The sequence below is a fragment of the Nicotiana attenuata genome, unplaced genomic scaffold (assembly GCF_001879085.1).
Source record: "Nicotiana attenuata strain UT unplaced genomic scaffold, NIATTr2, whole genome shotgun sequence".
Lineage (NCBI taxonomy): Eukaryota > Viridiplantae > Streptophyta > Magnoliopsida > Solanales > Solanaceae > Nicotiana > Nicotiana attenuata.
This window is the reverse complement of record NW_017671122.1, coordinates 229,516-250,511: the sequence shown is the minus strand read 5'-3', so window position 1 is coordinate 250,511 and position 20,996 is coordinate 229,516. Positions and strand designations below refer to the sequence as shown.

At 41.6% G+C, this 20,996-nt stretch overlaps 1 protein-coding gene across 1 annotated transcript; it reads left to right on the top strand.

Moving 5' to 3' along the window:
- Window positions 1–2,824: 2,824 nt before the first annotated feature.
- LOC109206069 (calmodulin-like) lies at window positions 2,825–4,260 on the top strand. Its single transcript, XM_019368837.1, has 4 exons — window positions 2,825–3,075; window positions 3,172–3,329; window positions 3,686–3,763; window positions 3,954–4,260. Exons 1-4 carry the CDS (start codon window positions 3,000–3,002, stop codon window positions 4,083–4,085), a joined length of 444 nt encoding a protein of 147 aa, XP_019224382.1. The 5' UTR covers window positions 2,825–2,999; the 3' UTR covers window positions 4,086–4,260.
- The last annotated feature ends 16,736 nt before the right edge of the window (window positions 4,261–20,996 follow it).

The window sequence follows — 20,996 nt, the reverse complement described above, 5'->3', positions numbered from 1 at the left end:
ATCAAAAGATTTTAACTTTCATACGCCAGTGAAATAATTTAACATTAGTTATCATTTCATGTAAAAGACAACTTTACTAATAAATGTGGATCAATATATAATGATCTAAAAAATAAGGAAATTAACATTTTAACAGGCACTCATTGTGTAAAATATTTTATAATAAATGTAAACATATATTTAAGTTCGAATGAAGAATAAATCGATTTCTAGCTTCTATGCAAACTAAACAAGTCCGTCTTTGTTTACAATAAAGTACTTTTACTTGGACAAGGAAAAATAGCATAAATGGAACGGAAAGAAATCCTTACGAGCTTTGTTTTGGGAAAGATATTTCGGGAACTGAAATGTCATAAGTTAAGACTTGGGACCCCTAACTTATGATTTTTTTGCTAATTCTATCTTATTATAAGTATTTTTTTTTTAATTGTTTACCAAAAACATGAATAAGTCAAAATGACAACTTTATGAGCTTATAGAAAAACCCGCATATGCTTCAATGGACCATGTTATAATCGGATAAAACGACAGATCTAGAGCCTATTTGGCCAAGCTTTTAGGAGGTCAAAAATATTTTTTTTGTTAAAAAAATAATTATTTGGAAAGTTGGGGCGTTTGGCCAAAACACGTGTTATATGTACACGTACTTCGTCGATGCAAGCCAAACATAGCAATGACATCCCAACACGCGACGCACAACCATGTGTTGTTGTCAATGACAATATTACAAAGCCAAGACAAGCCTGCAAGACACGGTTGGAGCGAAGAAGACACTTTAAGTTAAAGGTACGAACACAGTCCACTATAACCATAGGACATTCGACATGTACTGAGCTTAGAGGAGTGAGTTTGAGTAGCAGAAGAAACAATATTTCTACTTTTGTTAAGAATCTACAAATTCTAGCTTCTCTCAAGAACCGGAAGCAGAAAATTAATCTTTTCAAGAAAAAAATATCTTTACCATAGAATTATATTTCCTAAATTATTTCTCATTGATCTAACTTTACTTTTTTCTCTCTACCATCCTTTTCTTCTCTTTTCTTATTTTTACCACATTTGTAATCTTCTTCTCTTATTCCTTTTTGGAATATTTATATGATCTCCAGTTTGTAGTTTTATTTAGATTTTTTATTTGCATGCACGCACATAATATAGTTGACAGAATATAATACTACTTAGTTTATTATTTTCTCAAGAATAGATGGTGTTTTTCATATATGTAACTTGTAAGTAAATATATTCCTACCAATATTATTTCTATATACCTGTATTTTATATATTGATAAATTTTTTAATATATATATTACTTTATATTTTATACTTTAATTAAATAAAAACACAATATTAATTAAAGTATACAACAACAACAATAACAACAACAACAACAACAACGACCCAGTATAATCCCACAAGTGGGGTCTGGGGAGGGTAATATGTATGCAGACCTTACCCCTACCCCGAGGGATAGAGAGGCTGTTTCCAGGAGACCCTCGGCTCAAGAAAGCAACAAGAGACGATATATTAGTACCATCAATAGAATCATAATAAAATAACAGCAATATAAGAAATACGAAATAGATGGAAGGTATAATAATAACCAGCAGATAAAGCCCTGCATCAGTAGATGACCACCAGCATCCTAAAACTAACTCCTTACTGGCTAGTCTCACTCTAGTGCGCTGTAGAAATATTCACAACTTTCCCCTAACCTACAACCTTAATGCTCGACCTCCACAATTCCCTGTCAAGGGCCATGTCCTCAGCAATCCTAAGTTGTGCCATCTCCTGATCACCTCTCCCCAATTCTTCTTAGGTTGCCCTTTACCTCTCCTCGTGCCCACCACAGCCAGTCGCTTACACCTCCTCACCGGTGCATCAGTACTCCTCCTCTGAATGTGCCCGAACCATCTGAGTCTTTCTTCCCGCATCTTGTCCTCCATGGGGGCCACGTCCACCTTCTCTTGAATTTCTTCATTCCTAATCTTATCCATCCTTGTATGCCCGCACATCCACCTCAACATCCTCATCTCGGCTACTTTCATCTCCTCGTTTTTGACTTATTATTTTCTCTTTTTTAAATAATACTAATTGTAAACTAAACCTTCACTATTTTATTTCGCACTCAAAAGTACTTTTTGAAAAGATTAGCCAAACGTAATTTGTTATCAACTATCGAAAAAAATATTTCTCAAACGAATTGGTCAAACACAAATTGCTAATCTCGAAAACAATTTTTTGGAAAGCACTTTTCAATAAAAATAGTTTTTATGGGCAACTTGGTCAAACGGAGTCCCGGTCAAACTCACAATATTGAAAAGCAAAATTTAGCTAAATCCGTTATCTTTTGGACACTTTTTTGTGGCGTTTCAGAAAGGAAATAATAATTAAAAAAAATTGTTTACTCTCATATAGGAGAATAATATTGATAACGATTTTGCATGTTGAACTTTGAATATTTCCTAAGTGCATGCGAATGACTTAATCAAAAAGTGGAGAATCATCTCTGAGTGGTGAGTATTTCTACTGTACAGCGTTTTGCATATTTACTTCTAATCAATAGTTTGACTGAAATAAAATTGGAGTACGTGTTACTTATTTCTTGAGTTATAATTACTCATCACTAACCATCACAATCAAACCCATAGTCAAGAATTAAAAAGTCAAGGTTCAATTGACGAGAATGAAAGGCTGTAGCCCTGGCCATTCTAATATGATAGTGTCAAGTCTTTGCTGGTGTTCCCTCAATTTAATATTCAATTCTTGACTACCGAAAATTTGGACTCCATCTTATAGAAGCTTCAATCCTTGAATGTTGAATATAATTTTAATTCCATTTTCTCCTCAAGCGTGTCTGTTTATCTGACTTTCCACAATTTACTTTTTGTGGAAAATGTCGTAATTACACCCTTTTAAAAGTAGGACAAAGTTTGACATATGTGTATCGTGTCTTTAAAGAGTTGTTCTATTTTACTTCAAATTAAGATTTAGAGCAATTAGCCATGGCTGATGCACTGTCAGAAGACCAAATTTCTGAGTTTCGTGAAGCCTTCTGGGTTATCGACAAGGATTGTGATGGTAAGTTTAGCACTACTTGTACACATAGTATATCACAGGATGTACATATTGCTCATGAAATCTAAAGTTTGTGTTGTTTGAATGGAAATAATAAAGGGGTGATAAGAATGGAGGAACTTGCGGCAGTAATCCAATCTTTAAATGAACATCCAACCAAGGAAGAGATTCAAGAAATGGTAAATGAAGTGGATCCTGATGGTGATGGCACTATTGATTTTGAAGATTTCTTGAATATCATGGCTAAAAAGCTCAAGGTAATTATAAAGTGATTATTCTGATATCTAGATTATAGGCACAGGGGCGAAGGAAAAGAGTATTAGTTACGGGTTCGTACGAACTCAGTAACTTTTGTTTGGAACTTATATTTGTACTAAGAAATCTATTAATATGTACAAGTATTTAATTACGAACCCAAGAACTATGGCGATGCATGAATTTGGTGGCAAGTTCAAAACCCATGAATTTCAAATTCTGTTTTCGCCTCTCTCTAAGGCCACGATCTATTTAAATTTGTACATGAGTTAACTTACCTGCAATGATAATCCAATATTTAAATTTTAGGTGATATAATATAGAAGTTAAACTCATAGAGTTAAATACTATTGTGCAGGACAACGTATCAGAGGAGCTTAAAGAAGCATTTAAAGTATTTGATCGAGATCAAGATGGATTTATTTCTGCTAATGAGGTTTAACTTACACTCCTAACATTTGTTTGCGTTCTTTCCCTTATTTACTCTTGATCAAAGATCTTAACTACCTGTCTCAAAACGAAGAAGACCACAAATAAAATACGTAAGACAACTATAGGGTTTTTGACTTTAGCTGCGTTGAAACATATTTTAATAGTGAAATTGCTGGTGGTGATTGTAAATGCAGTTAAGAAATGTGATGATGAATTTGGGAGAAAGATTGACAGATGAAGAAGCCCAACAGATGATCAGAGAGGCAGATCTTGATGGAGATGGTCTTGTTAGCTATGAGGAATTTGTTAAGATCATGATTATTTGATTTTCTTGCTCTTCATCTTTTTATTTTTATTTTTTGTACAATTCTTCTCTTCTATTCTTTAGGACTACTTACAGATAAATTAAACATCTTTCTATAGTTGTACCTTGTTAATTCTCGTCGTTCCCATACGGCATTTTAGTACAAATAAATAAGCTTCTTGCAATGCACTTATATATTTGTCTGGTTTCCTACATAATTATGTAGTCTTCGTTTTCTTCATGTGGAGTCACAGGCAACACAAACGGAAATAATAATACCATTTAGTATTATGTTTAACTAACACACGTATTTAAATAATAGTTAACTATTGCACAGTGAGCAAAATTACTCAATGCGCAGCGGCTACAGATTTTTCTGAGAATTTTCCAAAAATAAATATTAAACAAAAACCTAAAAGTTGTTTCAATTCTCCCTCGTTTTATCCTCCTTAAAGAAATTTACTTCCAAGAAAATGAATTTCAAAGTTGAAGCGTAATCATGTTGAACCCTAATGTATACGGGTAAAATCGGAGCTAATGAGTACCTCGATTTTCCGGTAGGGCAAACGTAGCAAGGACGTAACTACAAGGAATCAAAATCGAAGTTTGGAGCTTCTCGTATCAAGGCCCGAACAAAACACCTGCCCTCGGAGCCATCGAGACCATGCCCCCCCGAATCCGGTTCGAGCTCCAACCTCGGAAAGCATTACCAAACATCCGCACACAATTAACAAAGGGCCGTGATGTCCGTGCCCGATCGGATATCACGGCGTGGGTCTCGGCCCGTATCGGCAGCAAATCAGTGATTAACGAAAAAGAAGATTTTTACCTTTCTTAGAATTGTACTAGGGGTGGAACTCTCCTACTATATAAAGGAGATAATTTCTATTCAAGGAAGACACTGTAACACGCATTCCAAGGCAATATACACTTATTTTCTCTACTTCTAAGTTGTTCAAAGTTCTTGTTCATAGCTCTTCATAGATATTTGGCTCCGAACCGAGGGGAGAACAGTCACTAGGCTCATACCCGAGCTCGGACTTAACATTAAAACTGGTTTAATTATTTATTTTATCTTTAATTCGTTTATGTAACGTTATTGATAATTTGTTTGAATTAATCCACATATCCTTAAAATCACGTATAAATTCAATTGTTACTCATTTTTAAAGATAAACAGTTTGGTCCCACCGTGGGGCTAAGAATAATAGTGGTAGTTTGGTACAATACACACTCTATTTTACGCTTGTTCTTTGAGATTTTAATTTTAGATCTACCAAAGAATGTCAAAATCTCGGTCTGCTCACTTGAACGTTGATGTTGAGTCCGGCCATCATGGCGAAAACAACAATATAGTACCTAGCAACGAGGTTCCCCCTGCTGATCCCAACAGAGTCCCAGTTGCAGACCCAACAGGTGGCAATAGCGCAACTGCAGAATCAAAGTCGCGCCCCCAGCAAAGTTGAGCCCGAACCATCCCAGGAAAACACCTGAAGAAATGAGCAAGTCACAGAAAGGCCGGGTGAAGCTGAGCCTGGGACCAGCCTCAAAATAATAAAAATGCTTAAGGAACTAACAAAGCGGGTGGAATCGAGGGAGAAGAAAATTGCAAACGACAAAAAAGTGGAGACCTATAACTCCAGAGTTGATTAAATCCTAGGAGCGCCCCCGATATTGAAGGGCCTAGACTCCAAGAAATTTGTCCAAAAGCGTTTTCCTCCAAGCGCGGCACCGAAGCCAATCCCGAAGAAGTTCCGTATGCCCGATATTCCAAAGTATAACAGAACCACGGATCCAAATGAGCACGTGACCTCGTACACGTGTGCCATCTAGGGAAACGACTTAGAAGATGACAAAATCGAGTCGGTCTTGTTAAAAAAGTTCGGAGAAACCCTGTCAAAGGGAACACTGATATGGTATCACAACTTTCCCCCACATTCTATTGATTCGTTTGCTATGCTTGCAGATGCCTTTGTGAAAGCGCATGCCGGGGACATCAAGGTCGAGACAGAAAATCAGACCTTTTCAAGGTAAAACAAAGAGACAACGAAATGCTCAGGGAATTCGTATCGAGGTTTCAAATAGAACGGATGGACCTGCCTCCAGTTGTGGATGATTGGGTCATTCAGGCGTTCACTCAAGGACTCAACCCCCAAAGCTCCTTGGCTTCACAGTAGTTGAAACAGAATTTGATAGAGTACCCGTCGGTAACTTGGGCCGACGTCCATAACAAGTAACTGTAAAAAATCAGAGTCGAGGACGATAATCCTGGGTCCCGCTTCGAGTTCGTTTATCCCATCAGAACTAATGAAAGGTCTAATAGAGTCGTCGATCATGAACCAAGACCGAACAGAGACCGGTATCAATCGTATAGCGGAGATCGAAGGGGTAACGAATCTGGACGTAACCCTGTGAAAAACAAAAAAAGGAACAATCAAGGCCATAGTAGCCGGGGACTCATGAGCAAAAACGATTTTGATAGGACACTCGGGGCCAGGGAGGCACAAAAGTGATCGAAATATAACTTCAATATCGATGATGCCAGCATCGTATCTGCCATCGGACGCATCAAGGATACCAAGTGGCCTCGACCATTGCGGTCCGACCCTACCCAGAGAGACCCTAATTTGATGTGTAAGTATCATGGCACTCATGTCCAAAGAACTGAGGACTGCCGACAGCTAAGAGAAAAAGGGCCCCGGTTATTCAATAATGGGAATCTCCGGGAATTTCTGAGTGATCGAGCCAAAATCACTTTTGGAACAAGGACTCCAACAAACAGACCAAAAATGAAGAAGCTCAGCACGTCATCAACATGATCACTGGAGCAGTCGACGTCCCCCACGGACCAATGCTAAAGCGCATGAAGGTGTCCATCACAAGGGAAAAACGAACCCGAGATTATATCTCAGGGAAACATTTTGTTCAACGATGACGACGCCGAAGGCATCATGCAACCATATAATGATGCACTGGTAATATCTGTACTTGTTAATAAATCTCGAGTTAAGCGTGTATTGGTTGATCCAGGTAGCTCGGCCAACATCATCATATCGAGGGTGGTAGAGCAGTTGGGTCTACAAGACCAAATAGTGCCAGCAGTCCGGGTGCTGAACGAATTTAATATGGCATGTGAAACTACTAAAGGGGAGATAACCCTACCAGTGAACACCATGGGGACCATTCAGGAAATAAAATTCTATGTGATCGAAGGGGATAAGATATATAATGCTTTATTCGAAAGATCAAGGGTTCACAAAATGAGGGCGGTAACTTTGACCTTACACCAGGAATTAAAGTGCCCTACACTGGGAGGGATCAAGACAGTGTACAGAGAGCATCCGACCACAAAGAAAATGTTTTTGTCGATGAAGTACTCCTAGTACCCACCGTTTCGGCATTAAAAAACGGGGAGCCGGCTAGAAAGGCTGAAGTTAAATAGCAAGTAGCGATGTCGGTCTCGGTCGGACCAGGGGGACGAGAAGTCGATGAGGAAGATGATTACATAGTTTTTAGATCGTTCATAGCTCCTGATTATACCGACGCCACCAAATCTACGGTCGAAGAATTGGAGCAAGTTATATTGATCGAACACCTGCCAGATTGAAAAGTATACCTGGGCATGGAGTTGACCCCAAGCTCAGGAAAGAACTTATTAGTTTCCTTAAAGCTAAGATATCTTGTTTTGCCTAGTCCCATCTTGATATTATAGGGATCCGTTAGAGATAACCACTCACAAGCTGAGTTTGGATCTGAAGTTCCACCCGGTTAAACAGAAGAGGAGGCCTTAGTCTGAAGTCAAGCGTCCCTTCATCAAATACGAGGTATCTAAACTCCTTAAAATAGGTTCTATTTGAGAAGTTAAATACTCGAAATGGTTAGCTAACGTAGTGGTAGTGCCTAAAAAGAGAAATAAATTAAAAATGTGCGTAGATTACAAAGTCTTGAACAAGGCATGCCCTAAGGACTCTTTTCCTTTTCCTAACATCGATCTCATGATCGATACGACGACCGGGTATGAGATACTCTGCTTTCTCGACACCTATTCAGGGTATAACCAAATCTGGATGGACCCGGGCGATCAAGAAAAAACTTCCTTTATCACTAAGTTCGGTACCTCTCGTTATAATGTAATGCCATCCGGACTAAAGAATGCTGGTGCCACTTATCAACGCCTAGTAAACCAGATGTTCGAAGAACATATAGGAAAATCAATGGAAGTTTATATTGACAACATGTAGTTAAGTCCTAGCGAGTAGAGGACCATTTGAAATATTTGCACGAAGCCTTTGACATATTGAAGAGATATAATATGAAGCTGAACCCCGAAAAATGGGCATTCGGGGTCGGATCCGGAAAATTTCATGGGTTCATGGTGTCCAACCGAGGGATCAAGATCAATCCCAATAAAATCAAAGCTATAGAAGACATCACCATGGTGGACAGTGTCAAGATCGTTTAGAGACTAATCGGGCGCATCGCCGCCCTAGGCCGATTCATATCGAGGTCCTAAGAGAAAAGCCATCGGTTCTTCTCGCTATTGAAGAAGAAGAATAACTTTTCTTGGACTCCGGAGTGCCAACAAGCTTTGGAATAACTCAAATGGTTCCTTTCGAGTCCACCCCTGCTCCATATTCCGAAGGCAGATGAGCAGTTGTAACTTTACTTGGCGGTATCCGAGGTGACGGTAAGTGGAGTCTTAGTCCGAGAAGAGGAAGGTACGTGATCGAGTCCAAGCCTGCACTACTATTAAGTAGCGAGGATGGTCGATGCAGTTTTACCCAACAGAGTCGAGATCGAATCCACATGGAGTTAATTTGTTTGGAGTTAGATATCCGAGTTTAGATGTGGGTTTTGCTCTTAATTACACTTCCATACATAGTTGGTTTATTTTCTACTTCTACTTCTATTCTATAGCATACAATAGTTAAAACTAAGTACAATGTTTTTGGTGTTGATTTTCAGGGGTTTAAAAGGGACTAGGGTGGTGACTTCCGCCTAGGTGGATATCTAACAGGTAGCAAGAACCTAGGGCAATCAGGCAATCATGCGAATAATTGGGGTCGTAGTATAACTATCACACCTGGGTACTCACTCTATACCTCTCGGTAGTTTGAGTGATTTTTCCCAATTTGGCTTTCTCAAGTCCAAATGGGTATTCATGCAATACAAGTGATGTTAGTTCAAGTCGAGTATTACTATCTCTAGGTTTAACCCTTTAATTGAGGCTACCAATTTCTTGAGTTCACCCTAATTCCTTGTTAGCCTAGTTTTCCTTGACTTGGTCCCTCTTTCTCAAGTAGAGACTAAGTCATAAAGGCATGTATCAGTTTTTGCAACCACTAATACCATAGTTCTAGCAAGAACTAGGCTAAATACTACTAACCCATACACATTCAAGTCCTAAAATTCTAGACCCATCAAATACCCACACTAGGGTTGGGTCACAACCCTAGCTATGGGTTTAGCTACTCATGAAAATAGCAGAAATCAAAGATGAAATAAAGGTAGAATCCATAATACTAGATTAAAATATGAAAAGCTAATGTTAAAAGTTGAATCTAATACAAAATTACCCAAAATAGTAAATCTGGCCGTCTCACGTGCTCAGTAAAAACTAAACTTGACCTAAAAATGTGAAAAAGATCTATTTATACTAGGCTGAAATTTTCGGACAAAAATGCCCCTGCGTAGGTTTCGTGACCGCAGCCGCACTCTTGCTTTCGGAGCCGTGTAATATTGAGAGCGGTCTGCGTTTGTTTACATCTGAGACTGGGCTGGAACTTGTTTCGCGGACCGTGTATTTTTCATTGCGTCTGCGTGGGCAATTTTTCGCGGCCGCGTATTCTTGACGCGGACCGCTTTCTTCATTTTTGCATAACTAGCAAAGTCTCTGATCCTTAACACACGCTGTCAGCGGAATTCCAATCGCGGCCACGCCAGTAATTTAGCAGCCACGTCTTTCTGTTTCTGTCTGCGCCCATGCCAATGCCCAAAACCACTTCTCCGAATCTCTACTTCGCGGTCCTCAAATTCTGGCCGCCTCACCGTTGATCCTTACGCGGCCGCACTTTTATGTCGCGGTCCGCGCTCTTATCCCAGTCTTGGATTTGTTCAAGTTTGACTCCTTTATGTGTTGATTGTGGCTTCTTTGGCTCATTTTGATCAAACCCTGCAAGCAAGCACATTAAGTTAGTTTCCGGGAATACCTTCACGCATTTTGACCCAAAACCTAAGTAAAATAGAGCAAATAATAGGCTAAAATCCCTACTTATCAACTCCCGCAAACTTAAGCTTTTGCTTGTCCTCAAGCAAATAAGGTAATTCCCGCATCCACAAGAAAAAGAAGGGAAAATTTCAGCTGTCCTAAGGTGTATCCATCAAGCATCAATTGGGAATAACAATTACCCTCAACACAAATGAATTATCAACAGCACAAAAACTTTTGAGTACCATAGTTCTAATGCAACACTAGAGCATCAAGAGTTGACTCAATTCACCAAGGAAGCTCGCTCTATTACATAGGTCGTTGTGGAAACCAAACTCTTTCTCCTCTACTCTCCATAAGCAAATCTCACCTAAGAATTGTAGCACTCAAGACAAGGATTGTGAAGAAGTACACTCATCTCTCACAAGGGAATGTCACAAGTCCGGCTCTAAGTACCATAAGCTTGCCCCTTATGTGAATCACCACTAATGTAAGCTCACCCAACTCGAAATCATATAGGGCTTTTGCAGGAATGTAATGAAGGCTTTTGGATCAAGGTAGGATTTATCGGTATATGAAGGTTTCAACTTTCCTTAAGCACTTCATTTTCTCATTTCGGCTCACACTTTCTTGACTCTTTGAGTCATTTTCTTCTTCCTTAGGGGAACTAGAGAGACACATTTTCACTCTTTCTTATTCATGACGATCATTTTTCTCCTTTTCTAATCATTCCATGCCTTTCATCATTGCTTTCATTGAATCCCTTCACTTTTCTATCTTATTCACTTTCTTTTTGGCTTTCATTGACTTTTTGGCTTTTTTTTCTTTTCTTTTTGCCTTCCCTTTTCTTCATTTTGTACCTTTTATCACTTTCACATTCCTCGTCTCTCCCAAAACTTAGTTTTTTGCCAATATGCTAAGGAAAGATTGGGTGCCAAGAGAGAGTCATTATAGAACAAATAAAGGTTTGTATCATGGTTATTGAAAGAAAAAGGGCTTCGGCTCAACGGGGTTGACTAGGGGTATCATATTTGGTAGGCTGTGGATGCTTTCAAGTTTCAAATTGGATCAAGGAGAGCCTATAATCATTTCTCAAGTCGAGCTACACTTAGAATTTTGCCTAGACAAATATTCAGGGCAAGTTCTAGACTTATTGGCACGGGACTTGGACTTGCAATTCAATACCTCACCTCACAAGTTGTTGGATTGCTAAAGAGAACAGAGTCGAGGGCCCACAACAACCCTAGCTAAGATTGAGCATCACAAATGGCTCCAAGAAGCCACTCGATGATTGTTTAGTCAACACAAGAGTCTAAAGGTCACAACTAGAACTATTCTTTGCAAATCAACTTGTTTCTAACCATAAGGTCGAAGGTAAATGTGCTAGGCCTAACTGAATCTTGCCTGAGACACTTTTATTCATTACTACTACATATCAAAGCAAAAAGAAAAACGGACTCAATCCCTTAAGAAGGTTGTCACGCCATCCATCGTCGGGAAGAGCCACCCGGTTCACACAGCATCTACCTTTGGAAAGAACCGTGGCATTAAGAAAATCAAAGGCTTATTGTTCACAAAAATGTAAAAAGAAGCTAACAACTTAAAAAGAAACTACTAAAGGAAATAAGAAGCTATGAAGTAAAATTACAAAAGAAGTTATGAAGTAAACTACGGAAATCAAACTGAATATATACAAAATTGAAGTAAAGTGAATATTTATATAAATAAAAACGAATATATACATCAAATGGTAAAAATATATACATACCAAATGTGAAAGTAACGGATATATACATACCAAAAGTAAAATAACGAGAAGTGAAGGTAAAAGAAAAAAATAGTCTCATAGTTATTACATACCAATGTTATGCAATTATCACCAAATCAAAATAACCCCCCCCCCCCCTTCCAAATAAAAGATAGCATTGTCTTCAATTCTAATATCAAAACAAAATCAGGGAAAGGGTTAGAGAGTAAAGAAAACTCCCTATGTGGTCTGCATCAGGTCCGGCACATGAGTGGGGTCCTCAGACTGCAAAGGATCAGCAGCTCCCGCCGGGTCCTCTAACTGGACCTCCAAATCTGACCGGGGGACCATGGGGTTGCTGAGCATCTGGATCATCTCAGCAACAGTATGTGTAGTGGCAGCCGGCTCTTCAGACTGGCCAGCTGCTGGTGCCTCATGCTCTACTACCTGTGCTGCTTGTGCTTGCCCCTCCATGAGCAAGTCCAACGGAATATCTCCAGTAGATGCAAACTTCTTTACCTCCTCTGTCAGCAGCTCCACGGACTTCTTTGAGGCCTCTGTCTTCTTCATCTTTTTCACTTGCTTGCCCAGATCCTTGATGACCTTCCCATGGATATCCAAAGTGTCTATGATGTTTTTCTGATTGTCCGGGAGCTTCTTCTGGTTTTCCAAAAGCTCCTTCAACGATTCCTCTACTGATGAAGGTACCTAAGGCTGTGCCGGGGCTGACTGTGCTGCTACTGCGCTGGATAAGACAGGCAGCTTTGATATAGTTGCCTGCATCCAGTTGTTGATGCTGGATAAAGTCTGAGCAACCCGCAGTGGAGTCTGGGGGTAAGTGTAAGAAGAGGGCACAGACAATGGCATGGTGATGGATGGCCCGGATGAAGGAGGAGGTATGGCAGCTGAAGATTCCCCTACTATGGAAGGCTTTGACCCGGTGGCCACTACCCTTGGCTCTTCAGACTGGCTAGTGGAGATAGCGACTTTACCCTTTGCTTTAGGGTTGTCCGGTCCTTTGGTGCTATACCAGGAAAAAGGCTTCTTTGGTTTTGTCTTTGTGTCATAGAGCTTCTTCTCAACTCCTTGGTCCTCGAAATACATGGTGAGGAAGTTGGGGTAGGGGTAGGATCTTCCTTTCTTTCCTACTGCCTTTGTAATGTGATAGTACATGAGGTTCCCCACATTGATAGGATACCCCGCCATGATGGAGGCTATCAGGACACACCGGGTGAGTGGGAGGATATTATCGTGCTGACATGGGTCCAGCCGTCTGCATACAAAGGTGGACCACCCCTTGGCTTCAAAATTGAGGGTGTTTCTGTATATTAGGGCTCCAGCTATGAGCCATGTCGGTGTCGTCCCTGGGGATAATATCTCCGCCAACCATGGACGGGCTACTTCACCTAGTGCCAACTTCTCCAAGTATTGCACGGCTTTCACATCCTCGAAACCGGCATATTCATTCAATATGTGGCCATCAAACCGGATCTTCCAATTCCGGACCTTTGTCACAGTGGTGCCCTTTTTGATGTGGGCAACGTTTGCATAGGACTCTTTGACAAGGTATTCATTAGCATCCGGAACTTTGCTGGCGAACCATTTCCACCCTATTCTCTCCTCAAACTGCCTCTTGACATTTGGATTGTGGGGAAGGAGGTCTCTCTCTATGAACTGTCTCTCAAGGGTGAGTGACCTTTGGGGCCACCATTCTCGTAACTTCTTATAAGCTAATTCGCTCACAAACTGATGCTTCCACACCTCCGGTTTTCTTGACCTTTCCAAACCCCCTACATTAGTAACACCCCTTCTCCGTCATCCGGGACCTCGTCTTCATCAACATCAATAGGGGCAACTGGTTAGGCCGAAGTTGTAGCAGGTGGGGAAGATGATCCCGAAGCCTCACTACCTTCCTCTGAGCCATCAGACGACTCAGAAGAGGAGGTAGGTTCATCTCGTAACTGGAATTTCCCTTTGAACTGTGTGGGGACATAAGTTGGCACAGAGTCTTTGTCCGAATCTTCCCGGGAAGGGACATACTCACTAGTGTCTGAATGGTCCGCGACCCTGTCCGTAGCTTGGATTGCAGCTCTCATCTTGCCAATTGACTTTTGTACTGCTTGGGGTATTTTGGTCTTTCCTTTACCCTTGCCTCTGGAGGGTTCTGCCCTTCCTTTAGATGTATCACCTCTACCTTGGGAGCGGACCGTTGTCAGCACCAAACAGGTAGTGAAAGATCACTAGAATTGGGCTTTAATTAATCCTTAAAGAAATGCAGATGAAATGAACACGACGCTTCTCAAAACATGGCACCGCTGACCGCTAAAAAGGGAGCGCGGCCGCGGAAGGGCCATAGCGGACTGCGTAAAAATGGGTGCGGCTGCGAAGAGGTTGGGTTCAGAATACCAATTCTCTGATCATGGTTTTCCGTGGACTGCGAAATAATGGACGCAGACGCGAAAGACCAAACGCGGACCGCATAAAAGTGAAAGCAGCCGTGGAAGCAGTTATCAAAACTCTCTGAAACTCAAGAGCGCGGAGCGCGAAATTTGGGACGCTATCGCGTAAATTAAAATGCGGACCGCGGAAAAGTCACCACGTCCGCGAACATGCATCGATACTCAGTTCTCACAAATTAGGGAATGCGGATCGCGTAAATTGGACCGCGGACCGTGAAGTTCAAACAAAACAGGCACTGATGAACATTTGAAACTAGGGTTTTCACTAAGTGCAAAAATTAGTGCAATTATCATGCATAGTTAATAACCCTATCCCTCCATTAGGCATGTAAAAATTATCCACATGAATTTAAGCATCAATTTGAGATTATGGCAAGTATTCAAACGCTAACTAAAAAAGAAAAAATTAAAACTAAGAGAAAAGAAGAGCAAAAGATAAAATCAATGCAAGGATTTGAGCATACCAGTTGTGAAATTTAGTGGAAATTGGACTCTTGATTAGTGTGAAATGTGATTGAGAGCCAAAGGAGATGAAGGTGAACAGTGCAATAGTGTGGTGAAAATTTAAGGTTCGAAAAGTGTAAAAGTGTTAAGGACTTTCTTTTTATAACAAACAGATGGGGACCCACCGCCTTACCTGAGCGCGGTCCGCGAAATTCTACCGCGGTCCATGCTTTTTTCCTTTATGCAGGGCTGCTGCGAAAACCTGGATGCAGTCCGCGGAAAATGGGCGCGGCCGCGAAAGTCACCGCGGTCCGCCAAATTATGAACGCGGACGCGAACTCAACTTCAGAGAGCTGATATTTTGAGCTCTTCAAGTACGCATCCGCGAACAAAAAGTGCCACCGCGTATTGCTAACGCGGACCGCGAGATTTTGGGCGCCGTCCGCAAAATTCCCCACACTTGGGCAAATTTTTCCAGCCAAAGTCCTGCACTGCACAAATAATTCCCACACAAACTTCACAACCAGTTAGTCCGAAACAAAGCCTAAACTAAGAAGAAAATCAAAAAGAAAGAAAAACACATAGGTTGCCTCCCAAGAAGTGCCTGATTTAACGTCGCGGCACGATGCATGTTACCATTGTTCACTTGAAATGGATCAATGCCACATCATGGCCATCGTCAACCTTACCAAGGTAGTGCTTCACTCGGTGCCCATTGACTCTAAAGATCTCACGGTTCTTGTTTTTCAAATCTAGAGCACCAAAAGGAGTAACATGCACCACCTCAAAGGGACCGCTCCATTTTGAATTTAGCTTTCCTGGAAACATCCGTAACCGCGAGTTGAATAAGAGAACAAGGTCACCTTGTTTGAATTCTTTTTTCCGGATATACTTATCATGTAGGCACTTCATCTTGTCCTTATACAATGACGAGCTGGAGTAAGCATGAATCCGGAACTCATCAAGCTCATTCATGTGCTCCACCCTAAGATTTGCAGCTACATCCCGTTCTAGGTTCAACTTCTTCAACTCCCACATGGCCTTATGCTCTAATTCCACCGAGAGGTGACATGCTTTACCAAATACCAACCGATACAAGAGACATACCAATTGGAGTCTTGTACGTTGTTCTATAGGCCCATAAAGCATTATCAAGTTTCCTTGACCAATCAGTCCGGTTTGCATTGACAGTCTTGGAAAGAATACTATTGATCTCCCTGTTGGAGACCTCAACATGTCCAATTGCCTTGGGGTGATAGGGAGTTGACACCTTGTGAGTGACACCATAATTGGAGAGTAAAGTATCAAAGGCTTTGTTATAAAAAATGAGAACCCCCATCACTGATAATGGCCCTTGGGGTGTCGAACCTTGTGAATATATTTTTCTTTAAGAAAGCCACCACACTCCGTGCTTCATTGTTGGGCAAAGACACAGCTGCAACCCATTTGGAGACGTAATCTACAACAACAAGAATATAGGTGTTCCCACATGAACTCACAAATGGACCCATAAAGTCGATGCCCCGTACATCAAAAATATCAATCTCAAGGATGGTGGTGAGAGTCATATCATTCTTCTTGGAAATCCCACCAGCTCTTAGGCACTCATCACACCGCTTAACAAGCTCGCTAGCATCTTTGTACAAAGTAGGCCAATATAATCCATAGCTTAGTGCCTTTTTAGCAGTTCTCGCACCACCATGGTGACTACCATAGGGCGAAGAATGACAAGCTTCCAGAATACTCAATTGCTCTTCTTCCAGAACATATCTCCGGATAACACCATCGGTGCAAATTTTGAAAAGATATGGTTCATCCCAATAATAATCCGAGCAGTCCCATTTGAGCTTCTTCCTTTGGTTTGAAGAGAACTCATTCGGGACAATTCCACTCACAAGATAGTTAGCCACATCGGCAAACCAATGCATCCCGATCAAAGACATGGAAAGGAGTTGTTCATCCGGAAACGAATCATTGATCTCAAGGCCATCATGGGGCCTCCCCTCCTCTTCCAAACGGGACAAGTGGTCCGCCACAGGATTTTTACTCCCCTTTCGGTCTATGATTTCAAGATCAAACTATTGTAGAAGAAGTACCCACCTCATCAATCAAGCCTTGGAGTCCTTCTTACTCATCAAATAGCGAAGCACCGCGTGATCAGTGTGAACAATCACTTTGGTACCCATGAACTACGAGCGGAACTTTTCCATAGAAAAGACAATGGCTAAGAGTTCTTTCTCAGTCAGCGTATAGTTGACTTGGGCGTCATTCATGGTCTTACTAGCATAGTAGACTGGATGGAATATCTTGTTGATGCGTTGCCCCAATACCGCTCCTACCGCCACATCGCTAGCATCACATATGAGCTCAAATGGTAAGCTCCAATTTGGTGTGGTAATGATGGGAGTGGTAGTCAACCTATACTTGAGTAGCTCAAAAGCTTTCATGCAATCATTATTGAACACAAATTTTGCATCTTTTTCCAACAACTTGCACAAGGGGTTCACCACCTTTGAGAAATCCTTAATGAACCGACGGTAAAACCCCGCATGCCCTAGAAAGCTCCTCACCCCTTTAACGGAAGTAGGAGGAGGGAGTTTTGATATCACTTCAATATTTGCTTTATCCACTTCAATACCATGCTTGGAGATCTTATTGCCGAGGACAATGCCTTCCTCAACCATAAAGTGACACTTCTTCCAATTAAGCACCAAGTTCGTCTCTTCACAACGTGCCAAGACTTTATCAAGATTACCCAAACACTCATCAAAAGAATCCCCTACAACAGAGAAATCATCCATGGAAACCTCGAGGATGTCCTCCACCATATCCGTGAATATTTCCATCATACACCATTGAAAAGTAGCCGGTGCATTGCATAGGCCAAGCGACATCCTTGAGAATGCAAATGTGCCATATGGACAAGTGAAGATGGTTTTCTCTCGGTCTTTAGGTGAAATAAGAATTTGATTATACCCGGAATACCCATCCAAGCAGCAATAATAAGCACGTCCGGCTAACCTATCCAACATTTGATCAAGAAATAGAAGCGGAAAATGATCCTTTCGAGTCACTTTGTTGAGCTTTCTATAATCCATGCACACCCTCCAACCGGTGATAGTTCTAGTTGGGATCAACTCATTGTTGTCATTTGTAATCAGAGTCATGCCCCCTTCTTTGGGACACATTGTACCGGCGAAGTCCATGAACTATCAGAAATGGGGTAGACAACCCCAACATCCAACCACTTGATAACCTTTTTCTTGACAACCTCCTGCATGGCCTCATTCAACCTTCTTTGATATTCCACAGAGGGTTTGGCATCTTCCTCCAAAATGATTTTATGCATGCAAGGTGGCATCTATCCCGAATATCCGCCAATGTCCATCCTATTGCTTTCTTCCTCCTTTGGAGCACCGCAAGGGTGGCATCTATCTGCACGTTAGTTAAGCACGAAGAAAGAATAAAAGGTAAAGCGGAACAAGGGCCTAAGAATTCATACCTGAGGTGTGAAGGCAAAGGCTTCAACTCCAATATGGGAGGCTCCTCGATTGAGGGCTTTGTTGGTGGAGTCTTCCGGTTCTCAAGATCCAAGGAAAGTTTCCGGGGCTCATATGTATATAAACCCATTCCGTGCAAAGCATTGACATATTCCACCAAGCCTTCATTCTCGGTCACATCATGGTTCAACAACACAGCTTCCAAAGGGTCTTCCACATTAACTACAGCACTGGTGTCTTCAACAATCACCTCGGTCACAAGATCCACAAACGAACATACTTCGTTGCTATTAGGCTGCCTTATTGACTTGCAAACATGGAACACAACTTTTTCATCACCCACCCGGAAGGTGAGCTCCCCTGCTTCCACATCAAGTAAAGCCTTTCCCGTAGCTAGGAAAGGTCTCCCTAATATGATCGGCACCTCATAGTCAACCTCACAGTCAAGTATCACAAAATCCGCGGGAAGTATGAACTTGTCAACCCGAACTAGCACATCATCAATTATCCCCAATGGCCTCTTCATTGTCCTATCCGCCATTTGCAACCTCATGGATGTGGGCCTTGGTTGCCCAACCCCCAATGTCTTGAACACAGAATATGGCATCAAGTTAATGCTTGCCCCCAAGTCACACAAAGCTTTGGCGAAATCGGCACTACCAATAGTGCATGGGATTGTAAAGGCACCGGGGTCTTCCAACTTTGGCGCCATGGAATGCACAATAGCACTCACTTGGTGTGTCATTTTGATTGTTTCACAGTTCATTGATCTCTTCTTCGTTGCCAAATCCTTCATGAACTTGGCATATCCCGGCATTTGTTCTAAAGCTTCCACCAAAGGCACATTTATGGACAAATTTTTCATCATATCAATAAATTTCTTGAACTGGTTCTCATTGTTTTGTTTTGCAAGCCTTTGAGGATATGGTGGAGGAGGCCTTGGCAAAGGAGCCTTGGCTTTGTGCACTACCGTTTCCGGTATGTCTATCACGTGTTTCCTAGACGGGTTCACATCATTTTGTTTCTCCTCCATGTTGTCATCAATGTCTATCCTCACTTCTTCATTCACAATCTCATCACTCACTTGCACATCATTGCTTTGCTCATCATCATCTTGCATCAACACATCATCACTCACAACCATTCTTGGATTAGAGGTACTAGTAACTCCACCTCTACCACTTCTTGTAGTCACCGCCATAGCATGGCCCGTATTTTTTCCACCTTTTGGGTTTACTACCGTGTCACTTGGTAGTTTCCCTTTAGGGCGAGTATTCAAAGCTTGAGAAATTTGGCCAAGTTGGACCTCCAAGTTGCGGATAGAAGTATTGTGGGATGCCAATTGGGAATCGGAGTTGGCATTTTTGTTCATCATTTGCTCAGACATGGATTCAATCCGTCCCATCTCATTGTTGGACAAGCTAGGACCTTGAGACGGAAAGGGAGGTGGGTGGTTTGGTTGTTGATACATCGGAGGCCTTTGAAAGCACGGCCCCCGATTCCCTTGATTGTTGTTATTCCAACCCCCTTGGTTGTTGTTGCCTCCCCAATTGCTATTATTGTTGCCACCCCAGTTGCCTTGGTTTCCTTGGCTACCCCAGTTTTGATTGTTGTTGTTCCCCAATTGCTTTGGTTGTTGTTGTTGTTGCCACTATTCCAATTTCCTTTTTGATTTTGATTTCCCCAAATTCCTTGAGATCTCCGTTGTTGTTGATTCGAAGAATTGCCCCGTTGACCTTGGTAGTTGTTCACATATTGAACCTCTTCACTTTGATCATCATACACATCATCTTGATTGTAACCACTACCACTCTGCTCAAATTGATCCGGATTGCCTTGAACTTGTTGATCTCGTTGCCTCCTCTTGTTGACCATCATATTTACCCCTTCCATGGCATTCACTTGTTTTGGCCCTTGAACTTGTTGCAACTGCGCTTTGGCCAATTGGTTCATTGTAGTAGTTAACTCGGCTATTGCTTGGTCGTGGTCATGGAGCTCCTTGTGTAGGTGAATGACATTGGGATCACCTTGTGGCACATTAGCTCGGCTTTGCCACGCCGAAGAAGTATCCGCCATCTTATCAAGTATTTCACACGCCTCAGCATAAGGCGCGTTCATGAAGTTTCTCCTGGCGAGTTGGTTAACTACACACTGGTTGGTTGTGTTGATGCCACGGTAGAATGTTTGTTGGATCTTAGCTTCGGTCATGTCATTATTCGAACATTCTTTAACCATCGTCTGATACCTTTCCCAAATCTCATGAAGCGGTTCATTTGGATTTTGTTTAAAAGCAATGATCTCATCTCTCAGCGTCGCCATATTTCCCGGCGAGAAGAACTTTGCTATGAATTTCTCGGCCAACTCATCCCAAGTGGTGATAGAATGGTTGGGCAACCTTTCAAGCCAATCCAAAGCCTTTCCCCTTAGAGAAAATGGGAAAAGCCTTAATCTCAATGCGTCCTCAAAAACGTTAATTTGCTTGCTCCCCCAACACGTGTCAACAAAACCCTTGAGATGCTTGTAGGCGTTTTGATGTGGAGCTCCAGTGAAGAAACCCCGCTGTTCTAACAGTGTA

Excerpts from the sequence above, each read along its gene's own strand:
- LOC109206069 (XM_019368837.1), top strand. The coding sequence starts at position 3,000 with ATGGCTGATGCACTGTCAGAAGACCAAATTTCTGAGTTTCGTGAAGCC. Across the intron at positions 3,076-3,171 it reads TATCGACAAGGATTGTGATG|GGGTGATAAGAATGGAGGAA; the intron begins GTAAGTTTAGCA and ends GAAATAATAAAG. Across the intron at positions 3,764-3,953 it reads GATTTATTTCTGCTAATGAG|TTAAGAAATGTGATGATGAA; the intron begins GTTTAACTTACA and ends TTGTAAATGCAG.